This window comes from Panulirus ornatus, chromosome 29 (assembly GCF_036320965.1).
Source record: "Panulirus ornatus isolate Po-2019 chromosome 29, ASM3632096v1, whole genome shotgun sequence".
Classification (NCBI taxonomy): domain Eukaryota; kingdom Metazoa; phylum Arthropoda; class Malacostraca; order Decapoda; family Palinuridae; genus Panulirus; species Panulirus ornatus.
The window spans coordinates 18,945,686-18,964,557 of NC_092252.1; the positions used below are offsets into that span (position 1 = coordinate 18,945,686).

Sequence of the window (18,872 nt, forward strand, 5' to 3'; positions counted from 1 at the left end):
CACACAGGGAACAGCACTGCCAACCCCTGCACGTCGAGGTAGCACCAGGAAACGCACAAAGAAAGGCCACATTCACTGACATCCATTCACTTGCTTTCATGTGTAATGCACCCAAAACCATACCTCCCTATTTACACATCTATGCCCCACAGACCTTTCCATGGTTTACCCGAGACGTCCACATGCTGTTCTTCATCTGTCCCTGTCACTACCTTGCTGTCGTAGGAAACGGCGATCAAATATGTTGTGAAAGAAAGGTTTTTGGAAGATAGAAACAGTACAGGAGGAAAATCCCACAGCTTAACTATAGGAGATGATGTATCATTACAATGAATCCTTGAGTGGCTGGTCTCCACACAGATATCAATGGAAGCAGCAATCTGATGCAAGCCTTAGGACCAAACCTTGGGGTAAAGGTGGAGACAGGAGGATGGAGTGGAGGCTATGGGGTACTGGGGCCTAAACATTCAAGTGAATGACAAGCATGTACTTGAAAGAATGAATGGAAACATTGTGGTATATGGCAGGACACATATTGTCAATGGGCTGAGCCAAGGAATATCAAGCAGTTCAGATAAACAAATGAAAAAGTCAGAGGGGCTTGGCTGTTGGTCATCTCGGGCTCTGTTACCTTATTAAACATGAAAGCTATATGCTCAATGTGTACAATGAGATTATGGTTCACTATTTACTGATGTTACCTCCCTAAAGCAGGGAAAGCAATAAGGTATACAAAAAAAACCTATGAAGGATGAGTTTCAGGAGTGTCCGAGTAAAACTGAGTGACCAAAGGCTCTTGCAATGTATGCAAAACAGGAACAGAGTTAAGGATATCAGACAGAGACATAAACAAGAGTGATAAGATAAGCGGTATGTTGCCTATTGCAGCCTGCATAAGTGCTGTAAGCCTCTATTATCCTAACTTGCTATCAACTCCTGATAACACATTTCTAATGAAATATATAAATGCTGTATACTCACTTGTAGCATTTTGGATCATCTCTCTCATCATCATAATCTTCAAGAAACTCCTTCAGCCTTCTTGCTTCTTTCTCTCTCTCAAGCTCTTTCAATCTATCTTTCTCCTTCTCTCGATCCAGTTCCTTCTGTTTCTTGTGTTCACGGGTTTCCCAGTTTTTTAGCCGTTCCTGGAAAGTCGAACCCTGGGAAATTAATGACTTCCCAAGAAATGACAGCAATATTCTGATCAAAAAGAAACACAAATTCATGAAGACTTACTACAGGCAACTTAATATCATATATGGCCAAATCATCCCAAAAGGCACTCACTTTTGTGACTTCCTAATTATTTCATCATACTACACATCATTTGTATTTCATCAAACTACACATCCTTCCACTATCAACTTCCCTCCCAACCCCACCTAGCAGTAATTGTACCATTTACAAAGTCAGGACTCTAGCCATACTTGTAAAGGTTTACCTCTTTCTGTCCCCAGTTACATTGGATGGGACACTATGTTAGTATGCTGAGGTGTTTTTTTGTCAAAAGCAACTATTATTGGGAATAGGAAAAAATTCCTAGAATGACAGTTACCCATATAACTTGATGGTGTTGCACAGCCCATGGTGTTGGGACTCTCTATATGTACTTGTATAGGTTAACTTTCCAGTTGTTATTTAAACTGGAAGGCATGCTCTATCTGTATGCTGAGATGCCTCATCACATGCAACTACAATCAACATTAAGAACAAATGATGGGGAAGGTAAGGCCCCCTAGCATGCAAATTTAGAATGCCCCAAGCAAATAAAAAGGAACAATAAGAAATTCAAACAGCAATGGGCCATTGAGTTCTTACAAGCCTCTTTATAACAGTGGAAGAGATCTGAAATTCACTGACTACTGTAGTATGAGCAGATAAGCATCCAGATAATGTAAACAGAAAGAAAAGAAAGCTAAGGATGAGCATACAATGTCAGTCATGGCCTTGAAGAGAGGTGGAGACAGAGGGATGGAGTGGAGGCTATGGGGTACTGGGGCCTAAACATTCAAGTGAATGACAAGCATGTACTTGAAAGAATGAATGGAAACATTGTGGTATATGGCAGGACACATATTGTCAATGGGCTGAGCCAAGGAATATCAAGCAGTTCAGATAAACAAATGAAAAAGTCAGAGGGGCTTGGCTGTTGGTCATCTCGGGCTCTGTTACCTTATTAAACATGAAAGCTATATGCTCAATGTGTACAATGAGATTATGGTTCACTATTTACTGATGTTACCTCCCTAAAGCAGGGAAAGCAATAAGGTATACAAAAAAAACCTATGAAGGATGAGTTTCAGGAGTGTCCGAGTAAAACTGAGTGACCAAAGGCTCTTGCAACGTATGCAAAACAGGAACAGAGTTAAGGATATCAGACAGAGACATAAACAAGAGTGATAAGATAAGCGGTATGTTGCCTATTGCAGCCTGCATAAGTGCTGTAAGCCTCTATTATCCTAACTTGCTACCAACTACCAACCAATTTTTCAATTTTATTCTTAATCATTTATATGATACTGCTTTCACCCATCTAAATTAGTAAATTACTCCATCTACCTATCTATCTATATCTCTGATGCCAGTTTCCTTCAGGATCTCCCTCTGGGAGGTGGCCATTGCAAAAGATTCTCTTTTAAGTGGTAAGCTCCAGCACCTTATTTGAAGTAAACACTTGCCCTTAAGTTTGTATCTATACCTATGGGTAAAATCAGACAAATCTATCCTTAGGAAGCTGCTCAGATTGAGACTTTAAAGCCTCTGAAAATTCTGAATACCTGTTTTAACCCTAAAGAACTCTCTCCATATCTGGACAAGTTAGGTCTGGGGACTATGTCCATACGTGAATGGATTATTTCTTCCTACCCTCTTATACATCAGAGGGTTTGCTTCACTGGTATGTAGAAGTGCCTTATGTCACAGACAATTATAATCAAAAGAAAAAAATAGTGTTAACTATCATAATAACATTAACTGCAGCTGTGCGAGTTGTCTCTTCCCACTGTCATATGAAACAGAACACACAATCAGCAATTAGCACCAAAAGAAAATCCTAGTGTTTCAGTTACCTATATGAAACAATGACAGCATAGCGGTTAGTATTCACGACCACAACACACAAACAGGTCTCCCAGGATCAATGCATAGGTCCAAATCCTGATTATGGCAGTTAGTTCAAAGAAAACCTAGCTGTTCATCCACCCATAAGAGTCGGTCACTAAAATGGGTAACTGACTCAGGCTAGGGTATATATATATATATGATTACTATCATACTTGATCGCCATTTCCAGCATCAGCGAGGTAGTGCCAGGAAACAAACGAAAAAAGACCCATCCACTCATATTATTATCATCATTATACTTTGTCGGTGTCTCTCGCGTTAGTGAGGTAGCAAAGGGAAACAGACGAAAGAATGGCCCAACCCACCCACATATACATGTATATACATACACACCGACACATGCACATATACATACCTATATATTTAAACGTATACATACATATACATACACAGACATATACATATATACACGTTTATATTCATATTTGCTGCCTTCATCCATTCCCGTCACCACCCCGCCACACATGAAATGACAATCCTCTTCACCTACATGCGCACAAGGTAACACCAGGAAAGACAACAAAGGCCACATTCATTCAAACTCAGTCTCTAGCTGTCATGTGTAAAGCACCAAAACCACCGCTCCCTTTCCACATCCAGGCCCCACAAAACTTTCCATGGTTTACCCCAGACGCTTCACATGCCCTGGTTCAATCCATCCACTCATATACAAACAAATACGTAAATATACTTATCATTATTCTTTTATTATACTAGATCGCCGTTTCCCCATCAACGAGGTAGCACCAGGAAACAAAGAAAGACTGGCCCATCCACTCATATACACAAATATATTCCTATGAGTCCATGGGGCAAATGAAACACAATAAGTTCCCAAGTGCACTTTCGTGAAATAATCACATCATCAGGGGAGACACGAGAGAAATATAAGTCAGTCGATATACATCGAAGAGACGAAGCTAGGACGCCAATTGGTAAACGTGATTGGTAAAGGTGTGGACTCATAGGAATATCTCGATCACGTGCAAAATTGTGATCCTTTCCCACACATATATACATATATGTATATACAAGAGTTTTGGAAAGAGGGGCAAGTATGCAGTCTGTTGTGGATGAAAGAGCTTGGGAAGTGAGTCAGTTGTTGTTCGTTGATGATACAATGCTGGTGGCTGATTCATGCGAGAAACTGCAGAAGCTGGTGAATGAGTTTGGTAAAGTGTGTGAAAGAAGAAAGCTGGGAGTAAATGTGAATAAGAGCAAGGTTATTAGGTACTGTAGGGTTGAGGGACAAGTCAATTGGGAGGTAAGTTAGATATCTGGGAGTGGATTTGGCAGCGGATGGAACCATGGAAGCGGAAGTGAATCATAGGGTGGGGGAGGGGGCGAAAGTTCTGGGAGTGTTGAAGAATGTGTGGAAGTTGAGAACATTATCTCGGAAAAGCAAAAATGGGTATGTTAGAAGGAATAGTGGTTCCAACAATGTTATATGGTTGCGAGGTGTGGGCTATAGATAGAGTTGTGTGGAGGAGGGTGGATGTGTTGGAAATGAGATGTTTGAGGACAATATGTGGAGTGAGGTGGTTTAATCGAGTAAGTAATAATAGGGTAAGAGAGATGTGTGGTAATAAAAAGAGTGTGGTTGAGAGAGCAGAAGAGGGTGTTTTGAAATGGTTTGGTCACATGGAGAGAATGAGTGAGGAAAGACTGACTAAGAGAATATATGTGTCAGAGGTGGAGGGGACGAGAAGTGGGAGACCAAATTGGAGGTGGAAGGATGGAGTGAAAAAGATTTTGAGTGATTAGGGCCTAAACATGCAGGAGGGTGAAAGGCATGCAAGGAATAGAGTGAATTGGAACGATGTGGTATACCGGGGTTGATGTGCTGTCAATGGATTGAACCAGGGTATGTGAAGCGTCTGGGGTAAACCATGGAAAGTTCTGTGGGGCCTGGATGTGGAAAGGGAGCTGTGGTTTTGGTGCATTATTACATGATAGCTAGAGAATGAGTGTGAGCGAATGTGTCCTTTGTTGTCTTTTCCTAGCGCTACCTCGCGCACATGAGGGGGGAGAGGGTTGTTATCTCATGAGTGGTGGGGTGGCGATGGGAATGAATAAAGGCAGACAGTATGAATCATGTACATGTGTATATATGTATATGTCTACGTGTGTATATATATGTATACGCTGAGATGTACAGGTATGTATATGTGCATGTGTAGACGTGTATGTGGGTGGGTTGGGCCATTCTTTTATCTGTTTCCTTGCGCTACCTCGCTAACGTGGGAGACAGCGACAAAGCAAAATAATAAATAATAATGTATATACACATATATACATATATATACATACCAACAAACACATACATATACATAAACATACACAGACATATATTCCTATGAGTCCATGGGGAAAATAGGAATATCTTGATCACGCGCAAAATTGTGATCCTTTCCAACAGACATATATATATATACACATGTATATATTCATAGTTGGTTGCCTTCATCCATTCCTGGTGCTACCCCACCCCACAAGAAACAACACCGCTACCCCCTGCTTCAATGAGGCAGCACCAGGAAAACAGACAAAAAAAGGCCACATCTATTCACACTCAGTCTCTAGCTGTCATGTGTAACGGGCCAAAACCACAGCTCCCTATCCACATCCAGGCCCCACAGGCCTTTCCATTGTTTACCCCATATGCTTCATATGACCAGATTCAGTCCACTGACAACACATCAGCCCTGGTATACCACATCTTTCCAATCCACTCTATTTCTTGCATGCCTCTCACCCTCCTGTATGTTCAGGCCCCAAATGCTCAAAATCTATTTCACTCCATCCAATTAGGTCTCCCACTTCTCCATGTTCCCTCCACCTCTAACACATATATCCTCTATGTCAACCTTTCCTCACTCATTCTCTCCTTATGTCCAAACCATTTCAAAACATGCTCTTCTGCTCTCTCAACCACACTCTATTTCCACACATCTCTCTTACTCCTTCCATTACTTACTCCATCAAAACCCCTTACAACACATATTGTCCTCAAACATTTCATTTCCAATGCATCCACCCTCCTCTGTGCAACTCTATCTATAGCCCATGCTTCACAACCATATAACATTGTTGGAAGTACTATTCCTTCAAACATACTCATTTTTGCTCTCCGAGATAATGTTCTCGACTTTCAAACTTTCTTCATCACTCCCAATCACACTCCTCTCTTCCTACTCGTACACATGACTTACATCCTTGGTAACAACTTTTCACTGTTTCCAGCAACTTATCTCCCACACCATATATTCTTAAGGCCTTCCACAAGGAATCTTTATCAACACTATCATATGCCTTCTCCAGATCCATAAATGCTACATACAAGTCCATCTGCTTTTCTAAGTATTTCTCATACACATTCTTCAAAGCAAACACCTGATGCACACATCCTCCACCACTTTAGAAACCACACATCAATTCCCCAATGCTCTGAATCATAAAATTTCCCAGGAATAATCAACAAACTTATGCCTCTATAGTTTGAACACTCACCTTTATCCCCTTTGCCTGTGTACAATGGCACGACGCATGCATTCTGCTAATCCTCAGGCATTTCACCGTGATCCATACATACAATTAATATCCTTACCAACCAATCAACAACAACACGCTTGCCCCCTTTCTTAATATATTCTACTGCAATACTATCCATGAACATATGCACATACAAACATACACAGACACATACATATATAAACATGTACATATTCATACTTGCTCGCTTACATTCATTATCAGTAACACCCAATCCCAAAGGAAACATCACCACCACCCCATGCATCATCGAGGTAGCACCAGGAAACATGAAGGAAGGCCACGTCCAGTCACATCCATACAAGAGCCATCAGGAGTAATGCACTGAAACCACAGATACCTATTCACATCCAAATCCTCACAGATCTTTCCATCATTTCCCCTCAACATTTAACACACCTTAGTTCAGTCCACTGATGGCACACTGACCAAAGTATACCATATTATTCCAATTCACTCTATTCCATGCATGCATTTCAACCTTCTGCATGTTCAAGCCCCAATTGCTCAAAATTTGGTTTCCCGCTTCTTATTCCCTCTACTTCTGACACATATCATCTTCATCAACCTTTCCTCACTCATTCTCTCCATTATGCCCGGACCATTTCAACACACCCTCTTCAGCCCTCTCACCCACACTCTTTGTATCTCCAGACTTCTCTTACCTTTTCATTATTTACACAATCAAAGCACCTCACACCACATATTGTCCTCATTTCCAATACATCTAATCTCTTCTGCACAAACCTCTCTACAACCCACACCTCAATCATATAATACTGTTGGAACTACTATTCATTCAAATATACTTAGAAAAGCAAATGGATTTGTATGTAGCATTTATGGATCTGGAGAAGGCATATGATAGAGTTGATAGAGATGCTCTGTGGAAGGTATTAAGAATATATGGTGTGGGAGGCAAGTTGTTAGAAGCAGTGAAAAGTTTTTATCGAGGATGTAAGGCATGTGTACGTGTAGGAAGAGAGGAAAGTGATTGGTTCTCAGTGAATGTAGGTTTGCGGCAGGGGTGTGTGATGTCTCCATGGTTGTTTAATTTGTTTATGGATGGGGTTGTTAGGGAGGTGAATGCAAGAGTCCTGGAAAGAGGGGCAAGTATGAAGTCTGTTGGGGATGAGAGAGCCTGGGAAGTGAGTCAGTTGTTGTTCGCTGATGATACAGCGCTGGTGGCTGATTCATGTGAGAAACTGCAGAAGCTGGTGACTGAGTTTGGTAAAGTGTGTGGAAGAAGAAAGTTAAGAGTAAATGTGAATAAGAGCAAGGTTATTAGGTACAGTAGGGTTGAGGGTCAAGTCAATTGGGAGGTAAGTTTGAATGGAGAAAAACTGGAGGAAGCGAAGTGTTTTAGATATCTGGGAGTGGATCTGTCAGCGGATGGAACCATGGAAGCGGAAGTGGATCATAGGGTGGGGGAGGGGGCAAAAATTTTGGGAGCCTTGAAAAATGTGTGGAAGTCGAGAACATTATCTCGGAAAGCAAAAATGGGTATGTTTGAAGGAATAGTGGTTCCAACAATGTTGTATGGTTGCGAGGCGTGGGCTATGGATAGAGTTGTGCGCAGGAGGATGGAGGTGCTGGATATGAGATGTTTGAGGACAATGTGTGGTGTGAGGTGGTTTGATCGAGTAAGTAACGTAAGGGTAAGAGAGATGTGTGGAAATAAAAAGAGCGTGGTTGAGAGAGCAGAAGAGGGTGTTTTGAAATGGTTTGGGCACATGGAGAGAATGAGTGAGGAAAGATTGACCAAGAGGATATATGTGTCGGAGGTGGAGGGAACGAGGAGAAGAGGGAGACCAAATTGGAGGTGGAAAGATGGAGTGAAAAAGATTTTGTGTGATCGGGGCCTGAACATGCAGGAGGGTGTAAGGAGGGCAAGGAATAGAGTGAATTGGAGCGATGTGGTATACAGGGGTTGACGTGCTGTCAGTGGAGTGAATCAAGGCATGTGAGGCGTCTGGGGTGGACCATGGAAAGCTGTGTAGGTATGTATACACGTGTGTGGACATGTGTATGTACATGTGTATGGGGGGGGGGGGGTTGGGCCATTTCTTTCGTCTGTTTCCTTGCGCTACCTCGCAGACGCGGGAGACAGCGACAAAGTATAAAAAAAAAAAAAAAAAAAAAAAAAAAAAAAAAAAAAAAAAAAAAAAAAAAAAAAAACATTTTTGCTCTCCAAGATAACATTCTTTTATTGCACACATTATCCATTGCTCCCAGAACCTTCACCCCCTCCGCCACCCTGACTCACTTCCTCTTCCATGGTTCCATTCACTACCAAATCCATTCTTACATATATAAAGCACTTTACTTTCTCCAATTTTCTCCAACCACACTTACATCCTCACTAGTCTCTCGACCCTGCTGAATTTAATAACCTTGCTTTTATTCACATTCAATCTCAAACATCTCCTTTTACACACTCTTTCAAACTCAGTAACCAACTACTGCAGTTTCTCACTCAAATCAGCCAACAGTGCTGTATCATCTGCCAACAACAACTAACACAATTCCCAAGCTTTCTCATCCCTAACAGACTACCCATCTCCCCATGACTCTTGCATTCACTTCCCTCACCACCTCATCTATAAACAATCAGCCAACCCCCCACCTTTTCTACATGCCACATGCATCTCATGCAAATGCCATTACTGCTTCCGTAAATACCCTCCAGTCCTCACTTCATTTGCTCTCACCTTCTGCCATTCTACACTCAATCTCTTAAAAGTATTCTTACACACAGGTCTCCTTTCCAAGCTCACTTACTCTCACCACTCTATTCTACCCAACATTGTCTCCTCTTTCTTAAAAACCCCTATAAATCTTCATCTTCGCCCCCACAAGACAGTGATCAGAATTCCCATCAGCTGCCTCTCTCAGCATATTTATATAAAAAAGGTATCTTTTTTACATGCCTATCAATCGATACATAATCTAATAATGCCCGGTGACCATCTCTCCAACCTATAAACACACATTCATTTATATCATTATACATAATTGCTGTTTCCCTTGTCAGCAAGGTTATGCAAGGAAACAGACAAACAATGGTCCAACCATCCACATACACATATATATACATAAATGCTCAAACACAAACACTATATTTATTATACTAAGTTGCTGTCTCCCGCGTTACCGAGGCAGCACAAGGAAACAGACGAAAGAATGGCCCAACCGACCCACATTTCTCTATTCATTTATTTTGCTTTGTCGCTGTCTCCCGCGTTAGCGAGGCAGCGTAAGGAAACAGACGAAAGAATGGCCCAACCCACCCACATACACATGTATATACATACACGTCCACACACGCAAATATACATACCTATACATCTCAATCTATACATATATATATACACACACAGACATATACATATATACACATGTACATAATTCATACTGTCTACCTTTATTCATTTCCATCACCACCTCGCCACACATGGAATAACAACCCCCTCCCCCCTCATGTGTGCAAGGTAGCGCTAGGAAAAGACAACAAAGGCCACATTCGTTCACACTCAGTCTCTAGCTGTCATGAAATGATGCACCGAAACCACAGCTCCCTTTCCACATCCAGGCCCCACAGAACTTTCCATGGTTTACCCCAGACGCTTCACATGCCCTGGTTCAATCCATTGACAGCACGTCAACCCCGGTATACCACATTGTTCCAATTCACTCTATTCCTTGCACGCCTTTCACCCTCCTGCATGTTCAGGCCCCGATCACTCAAAATCTTTTTCACTCCATCTTTCCACCTCCAATTTGGTCTCCCACTTCTCCTCGTTCCCTCCATCTCTGACACATATATCCTCTTGGTCAATCTCTCCTCACTCATTCTCTCCATGTGACCAAACCATTTCAAAACACCCTCTTCTGCTCTCTCAACCACATTCTTTTTATTTCCACACATCTCTCTTACCCTTACATTACTTACTCGATCAAACCACCTCACACCACATAATGTCCTCAAACATCTCATTTCCAGCACATCCACCCTCCTCCACACAACTCTATCTATAGCCCAAGCCCCACAGCCATACAACATTGTTGGAACCACTATTCCTTCAAACATACCCATTTTTGCTTTCCGAGATAATGTTCTCGACTTCCATACATTCTTCAAGGCTCCCAGAATTTTCACCCCCTCCCACACTCTATGATTCACTTCCGCTTCCATGGTTCCATCCGCTGCCAGATCCACTCCCAGGTATCTAAAACACTTTACTTCCTCCAGTTTTTCTCCATTCAAACTTACCTCCCAATTGACTTGACCCTCAACCATACTGTACCCAATAACCTTGCTCTTATTCATATTTACTCTTAACTTTCTTCTTTCACACACTTTACCAAGCTCAGCCACCAGCTTATGCAGTTTCTCACATGAATCAGCCACCAGCAATGTATCATCAGCAAACAACAACTGACTCACTTCCCAAGCTCTCTCATTCACAACAGACTGCATACTTGCCCCTCTTTCCAAAACTCTTGCATTCACCTCCCTAACAACCCCATCCATATACAAATTAAACAACCATGGAGACATCACACACCCCTGCCGCAAACCTACATTCACTGAGAACCAATCACTTTCCTCTCTTCCTACACATACACATGCCTTACATCCTCGATAAAAACTTTTCACCCCTTCTAACAACTTGCCTCCCACACCATATATTCTTAATACCTTCCACAGAGCATCTCTATCAACTCTATCATATGCCTTTTCCAGATCCATAAATGCTACATACAAATCCATTTGCTTTTCTAAGTATTTCTCACATACATTCTTCAAAGCAAACACCTGATCCACACATCCTCTACCACTTCTGAAATCACACTGGTCTTCCCCAATCTGATGCTTTGTACATGCCTTCACCCTCTCAATCAATACCCTCCCATATAATTTACCAGGAATACTCAACAAACTTATACCTCTGTAATTTGAGCACTCACTCTTATCCCCTTTACCTCTGTACAATGGCAATATGCAAGAATTGCGCCAATCCTCAGGCACCTCACCATGAATCATACATACTACTATTCGCCATTTCCCGTGATAGCGAGGTAGCATTAAGAACAGAGGACTGGGCCTTTGAGGGAATATCCTCACCTGGCCCCCTTCTCTGTTCCTTCTTTTGAAAAAAAAAAAAGAGAGAGAGGGGAGGATTTCCAGCCCCCCGCTCCCTTCCCCTTTAGTCGCCTTCTACGACACGCAGGAATGCTGAGAGGTGCAACTGGAGGGATGTCTGATCATTATCTTGTGGAGGCTAAGAACATTATCTCGGAAAGCAAAAATGGGTATGTTTGAAGGAATAGTGGTTCCAACAATGTTGTATGGTTGCGAGGCGTGGGCTATGGATAGAGTTGTGCACAGGAAGAAGGATGTGCTGGAAATGAGATGTATGAGGACAATGTGTGGTGTGAGGTGGTTTGATCGAGTAAGTAACGTAAGGGTAAGAGAGATGTGTGGAAATAAAAAGAGCGTGATTGAGAGAGCAGAAGAGGGTGTTTTGAAATGGTTTGGGCACATGGAGAGAATGAGTGAGGAAAGATTGACCAAGAGGATATATGTGTCGGAGGTGGAGGGAACGAGGAGAAGAGGGAGACCAAATTGGAGGTAGAAAGATGGAGTGAAAAAGATTTTGTGTGATCGGGGCCTGAACATGCAGGAGGGTGAAAGGAGGGCAAGGAATAGAGTGAATTGGAGCGATGTGGTATACCGGGGTTGACGTGCTGTCAGCGGATTGAATCAGGGCATGTGAGGCGTCTGGGGTAAACCATGGAAAGCTGTGTAGGTATGTATATTTGCGTGTGTGGACGTATGTATATACATGTGTATGGGGGTGGGTTGGGCCATTTCTTTCGTCTGTTTCCTTGCGCTACCTCGCAAACGCGGGAGACAGCGACAAAGCAAAAAAAAAAAAAAAAAAAAAAAAAATACTTCCCATGTATTCCCACGCAGGGAATACGTGGGAAGTATTCTTTCTCCCCTGTCCTCAGGGATAACATACATACATATTATGAATCATACATACATTAAATAACCTTACCAACCAGTCAACAATACAGTCACCCCTTTTTTAATAAATTCCACTGCAATACCATCCAAACCCACTGCCTTGCCGGCTTTCATCTTCCGCAAAGCTTTTACTACCTCTTCTCTGTTTATCGAATCATTTTCCCTAACCCTCTCACTTTGCACACCACCTCGACCAAAACACCCTATATTTGCCACTCTATCATCAAACACACTCAACAAACCTTCAAAATACTCACTCCATCTCCTTCTCACATCACCACTACTTGTTATACTAAGTTGCTGTCTCCCACGTTACCGAGGCAGCACAAGGAAACAGACTAAAGAATGGTCCAACCAACCCACATACACATATATATACATGAACGCCAACACAAGCACATATACATACCTATAAATTTCAACATGGGAGCAGGGGGGCTGTAAATCTTCCCCTCTCTTTTTTAATTTTCCAAAAGAAGGAAAAGAGAAAGGGGCCAGGTGGGGGTATTCCCTCAAAGGCTCAGTCCTCTGTTCTTAACGCTACCTCGCTAACACGGGAAATGGCAAATAGCATGAAAAAAAAAGAAATTTCAACATATACATACACATACATATACAGTCATAAACACATGTACATATTCATACTTACTGCCTTCATCCATTCCCGCCGCCATCCCGCCACACATGAAATGGCACCCTTCTCCCTCCCACATGCATCCAAGGTAGCACTAAGAAAAGACAAAAAAGGCCACATTCGTTCACACTCAGTCTCTAGCTGTCATGTGTAATGCACCAAAACCACAGCTCCCTTTCCACATCCAGGCCCCACAGAACTTTCTATGGTTTACCCCAGACACTTCACATGCCCTAGTTCCATCCATTAACATCATGTTTTCCAAGGCATACCACATCGTTCCAATTCACTCTATTCCTAGCATGCCTTTCAACCTCCTGTATGTTCAGACCCCAAATGCCCAAAATCTTTTTCACTCCATCATTCCACCTCCAATTCTAGGGAGAATAAAAAGATGATTTTGAAGGAGGTAAATAATGTGCATAAGACAAGAGAACAGAAGGGAACATCGGTGAAGGGACAAATGGGGAGGTATTAACAAGAAGTGATAAAGCGAGAAGATGGAGTGAATATTTTGAAGGTTTGTTGAATGTGTCTGATGACAGAGTAGGAGAGATAGAGTGTTTTGGTCAGGGTGGTGTGCGAGCGAAGTGACAAGGTCAGGGAGAATGGTATGGTGAACAGAGAAGTAGTAGTGAAAGCTCAGCAGAAGATGAAAGCTGGAAATGTGGCAGTTATGGATGTTTTGCAGTGGAATTCATAAAAAAAAGGGGGTGACTGTGTTGTCCATTGGTTGGTAAGGATATTCTATGTACGTATGGATCACGGTGAAATGCGAGAAGATTGGTGGAATGTATGCATTGTGCCATTGTACAAAGGCAAATGGGATAAAGGTAAGTGTTCAAATTACAGTGGCATAAGTTTGTCGAGTATTCCTGGGAAATTATATGGGAGAGTACTGACCAAGAGGGTAAAGGCATGTACAAAGCATTATATTGGCGAAGAGCAGCGTGGCTTCAGAAGTGGCAGAGGATGTGTGGATCAGGTGTTTGCTCTGAAAAATGTGGGAGAAATACTTCGAAAAACAGATGGATTTGTATGTAGCATTTATGGATCTAGAGAAGACATATAACAGGGTGGATAGAGATGCTTTGTGGAAGGTTTTAAGAGTATATGGTATGGGAGGTAAGTTGCTAGAAGCAGTGAACAGTTTTTACCAAGGATGAAAGGCATGTGTATGAATAGGAAGAGAGGAAAGTGATTGGTTCCCAGTGAATGTCGGTTTGTAGCAAGGGTGCGTGATGTTTCCATGGTTTTTTAATTTGTTTATAGGTGTGTGGTTAGGGAAGTGAATGCAAGAGTTTTGGAGAGAGGAGCAAGTTTGCAGTCTGTTGAGGATGAGAAGGCTTGGGAAGTGAGTCAGTTGTTGTTCGCTGATGATACAGTGCTGGTAGCTGATTTGTGTGGGAAACTGCAGGGATTGGTGACTGAGTTTGGTAAAGTGCATGAAAAGAGAAAGTTGAGAGTAAATGTGAATAAGAGCAAGGTTATTAGATACACTGGGGAGGAGGGACAAGTTAATTGGGAGGTAAGTTTGAATGGAGAAAAACTAGAGGAAGTGAAGTGTTTTAGATATCTAGGAGTGGACTTAGCAGCAGATGGAATCATGGAAGCGGAAGTGAGTCACACGGTGGGGGAGGGAGCAAAGGTTCTGAGAGCATTAAAGAATGTGTGGATGGCGAGAACATTATCTCAGAGAGCAAAAATGGGTATGTTTGAAAGAATAGTGGTTCCAACAATGTTATATGGTTGTGAAGCATGGGCTATAGATAAGGTTGTGCGGAGGAGGGTGGATGTGTTGGAAATGAGATGTTTGAGGAAAATATGTGGAGTGAGATGGTTTGATCGAGTAAGTAATGAAAAGGTAAGAGAGATGTGTGGTAATAAAAAGAGTGTGGTTGAGAGAGCAGAAGAGGGTGTATTGAAATGGTCTGGTCACATGGAGAGAATGAGAGAGGAAAGATTGACAAATTGGATATATGTGTGTCAGAGGTGGAGGGAACGAGGAGAAGTGGGAGACCAAATTGGAGGCGGAAGGATGTTGATATGTATATGCATATACATGTGCGTGTATGGGTGTTTATGTACATATATGTGTATATGAGTGGATGGGCCACTCTTTGTCTGTTTCCTGGCACTACCTCGCTGACATGGGAAACAGCAATCAAGTATTATAAAAATAAATAAATGAATAAATAAAAAATGTGATAGGAAGGCAATGGAGGATGCATTTACTTCTAGATTTGGAAAATATGATGTAAAAAAGTTTCTCTCCATTTCAGAATTCAGGATACCAGACAACTTCAATAACTGGAAATGACACTTCATTCCAGTATTTTTTCAGGAACACCTCTTGTTTTTTATCCCTGGGGATAGGGGAGAAAGAATACTTCCTAGGTATCCACTGTGTGTTTTAGAAGGCGACTAAAAGCAGCAGTAGAGAAGGGAGCCAAGTAAGGATATTCCCTCTATGGCTAAGTCCTCTGTTCTTAACACTACCTTGCTAATGTGGGAAATGGTGAATATGCATGAAAAAAACTCTTGTTTTAGGAATCAAGAAATATTCCTTAGTGTCATCTTTGTCTGATGACAGCATGTTACATATGCTGCTAAGGTGGCATCCTCACACCATGTGGTCTGCTCCCATCCCATCCATGAACCATTCCTATATGCCAACCATCAAAACACCCACCATTCCCACTGGCAAGCCATACCAAGCAAGACTGTGACTGGCTGCCTCACTTACCAGTGACATGAACTTCATCAACTCTTGCAAAGTAGACAAAAGTCTGTCAAACAGCAATCACAGTTTGATTAGATTAGGGATGAATTTAGATTATGAAAAAAATGATAAACTCTTGATCCCAGATTACAGGCTAGCAAATTTTGAAACCATTACACAAAATCTGCAGTACCACCTAGACAAAACTTCTTGATGTTCACCCAGTAGAGGATATGTGGAATAATTCCAAAAATACACTAATCAAGATTGAAAATAAACATATTCCATGAATTACATGAAGAAAACATATAAGAAATTCAAATCAATGGGAACCAATGAAAATCACCAGGAATTAATCAAAATCCAAAGTGGTAGAAGGTTATAAGACATAGAGTAGAAACAAGAAAAAAAATTTCCTTTAAAGTTAAGAATAATCCTAAGGAATTCTTCAAATATATAAGACAAAAGGGGACAGGGGCAGGGGGGGGCTGGAAACCCTCCCCTCCTAGTACTCTAAAGCTGGAAACCCTCCCTTCCTAGTACTCTAACTTTCTAAACGGGAAAACAGAAGGAGTCACGCGGGGAGTGCTCATCCTCCTCGAAGGCTCAGATTGGGTTGTCTAAATGTGTGTGGATGTAACCAAGATGAGAAAAAAGGAGAGATAGGTAGTATGTTTGAGGAAAGGAACCAGGATGCTTTGGCTCTGTGTGAAACAAAGCTCAAGGGTAAAGAGGAAGAGTGGTTTGGGAATGTCTTGGGAGTAAAGTCAAGGGTTAGTGAAAGGACAAGAGCAAGGGAAGGAGTAGCACTACTCCTGAAACAGGAGTGGTGGGAGTATGTGACAGAGTGTAAGAAAGTACACTCTAGATTGATATGGGTAAAACTGAAAGTGGATGGAGAAATATGGGTGATTATCAGAGCATATGCACCTGGGCATGAGAAGAAAGATCATGAGAGGCAAGTGTTTTGGGAGCAGCTGAATGAGTGTGTTAGTAGTTTTGATGCATAAGACCGGGTTATAGTGATGGGTGATTTGAATGCAAAGGTGAGTAATGTGGCAGTTGAGGGAATAATTGGTGTACATGGGGTGTTCAGTGTTGTAAATGGAAATGGTGAAGAGCTTGTAGATTTATGTGCAGAAAAAGGACTGGTGATTGGGAATACCTGTTTTAAAAAGAGAGATATACATAAGTATACATATGTAAGTAGGAGAGATGGCCAGAGAGTGTTATTGGATTACGTGTTAACTGATAGGCATGTGAAAGAGAGACTTTTGGATGTTAATGTGCTGAGAGGTGCAACTGGAGGGATATCTGATCATTATCTTGTGGAGGTGAAGGTGAAGATTTGTAGAGGTTTTCAGAAAAGAAGAGAGAATGTTGGGGTGAAAAGAGTGGTGAGAGTAAGTGAGCTTGGGAAGGAGACTTGTGTGAGGAAGTACCACGAGAGACTGAGTACAGAATGGAAAAAGGTGAGAACAATGGATGTAAGGGGAGTAGGGGTGGAATGGGATGTATTTAGGGAAGCAGTGTTGGCTTGCGCAAGGTACGCTTGTGGCATGAGAAGCGTGAAAGGTGGGCAGATTAGAAAGGGTAGTGAGTGGTGGGATGAAGAAGTAAGATTATTAGCGAAAGAGAAGAGAGAGGTATTTGGATGATTTTTGCAGGGAAATAATGCAAATGACTGGGAGATGTATAAAAGAAAGAGGCAGGAGGTCAAGAGAAAGGTGGAAGAGGCAAAAAAGAGGGCAAATGAGAGTTGGTGTGAGAGAGTATCACTAAATTTTAGGGAGAATAAAAAGATGTTTTGGAAGGAGGTAAATAAAGTGCGTAAGACAAGGAAACAAATGGGAACTTCAGTGAAAGGGGTTAATGGGGAGGTGATATCAAGTAGTGGTGATGTGAGGAGATGGAGTGAGTATTTTGAAGGTTTGTTGAATGTGTTTGATGACAGAGTGGCAGATATAGGGTGTTTTGGTCGAGGCGGTGTGCAAAGTGAGAGGGTTAGGGAGAACGATTTGGTAAATAGAGATGAGGTAATAAAAGCTTTGCGGAAGATGAAAGCCGGCAAGGCAGCAGGTTTGGATGGTATTGCAGAGGAATTTATTAAAAAAAGGGATGACTGTATTGTTGACTGGTTGGTGAGGTTATTTAATGTATGTATGACTCACAATGAGGTGCCTGAGGATTGGCAGAATGCTTGCATAGTGCCATTGTATAAAGGCAAAAGGGGATAAAGGTGAGCGCTCAAATTACAGTGGTATAAGTTTGTTGAGTATTCCTGGGAAATCATATGGGAGGGTATTGATTGAGAGGGTGAAGGTATGTACAGAGCATCAGACTGGGGAAGAGCAGTGTGGTTTCAGAAGTGGTAGAGGATGTGTGGATCAAGTGTTTGCTTTGAAGAATGTATGTGAGAAATACTTAGAAAAGCAAATGGATTTGCATATAGCATTTAAGGATCTGGAGAAGGATTATGATATGAGTTGACAGAGATGCTCTGTGGAAGGTATTAAGAATATATGGTGTGGGAGGAAAGTTGTTAGAAGCAGTGAAAAGTTTTTATCAAGGATGTAGGGCACGTGTACGTGTAGGAAGAGAGGAAAGTGATTGGTTCTCAGTGAATGTAGGTTTGCGGCAGGGGTGTGTGATGTCTCCATGGTTAATCTGTTTATGGATGGGGTTGTTAGGGAGGTGAGTGCAAGAGTTTTGGAAAGAGGGGCAAGTATGCAGTCTGTTGTGAATGAGAGAGCTTGGGAAGTGAGTCAGTTGTTGTTTGCTGATGATACAGTGCTGGTGGC

General features: G+C 41.9%; 1 protein-coding gene across 5 annotated transcripts in view; it reads right to left on the reverse strand.

Annotated features, from left to right (window-relative positions):
• Positions 1-18,872, reverse strand: part of LOC139758172 (RNA-binding protein 25-like) — a 419,675-nt gene that overhangs the window by 75,646 nt on the left and 325,157 nt on the right. For all 5 annotated transcript variants that reach the window (XM_071679363.1, XM_071679360.1, XM_071679361.1 and 2 more), the window contains one exon: positions 982-1,148. In XM_071679363.1, coding sequence (XP_071535464.1) covers positions 982-1,148 — 167 coding nt within the window. The remainder of the gene's footprint in view (positions 1-981; positions 1,149-18,872) is intronic.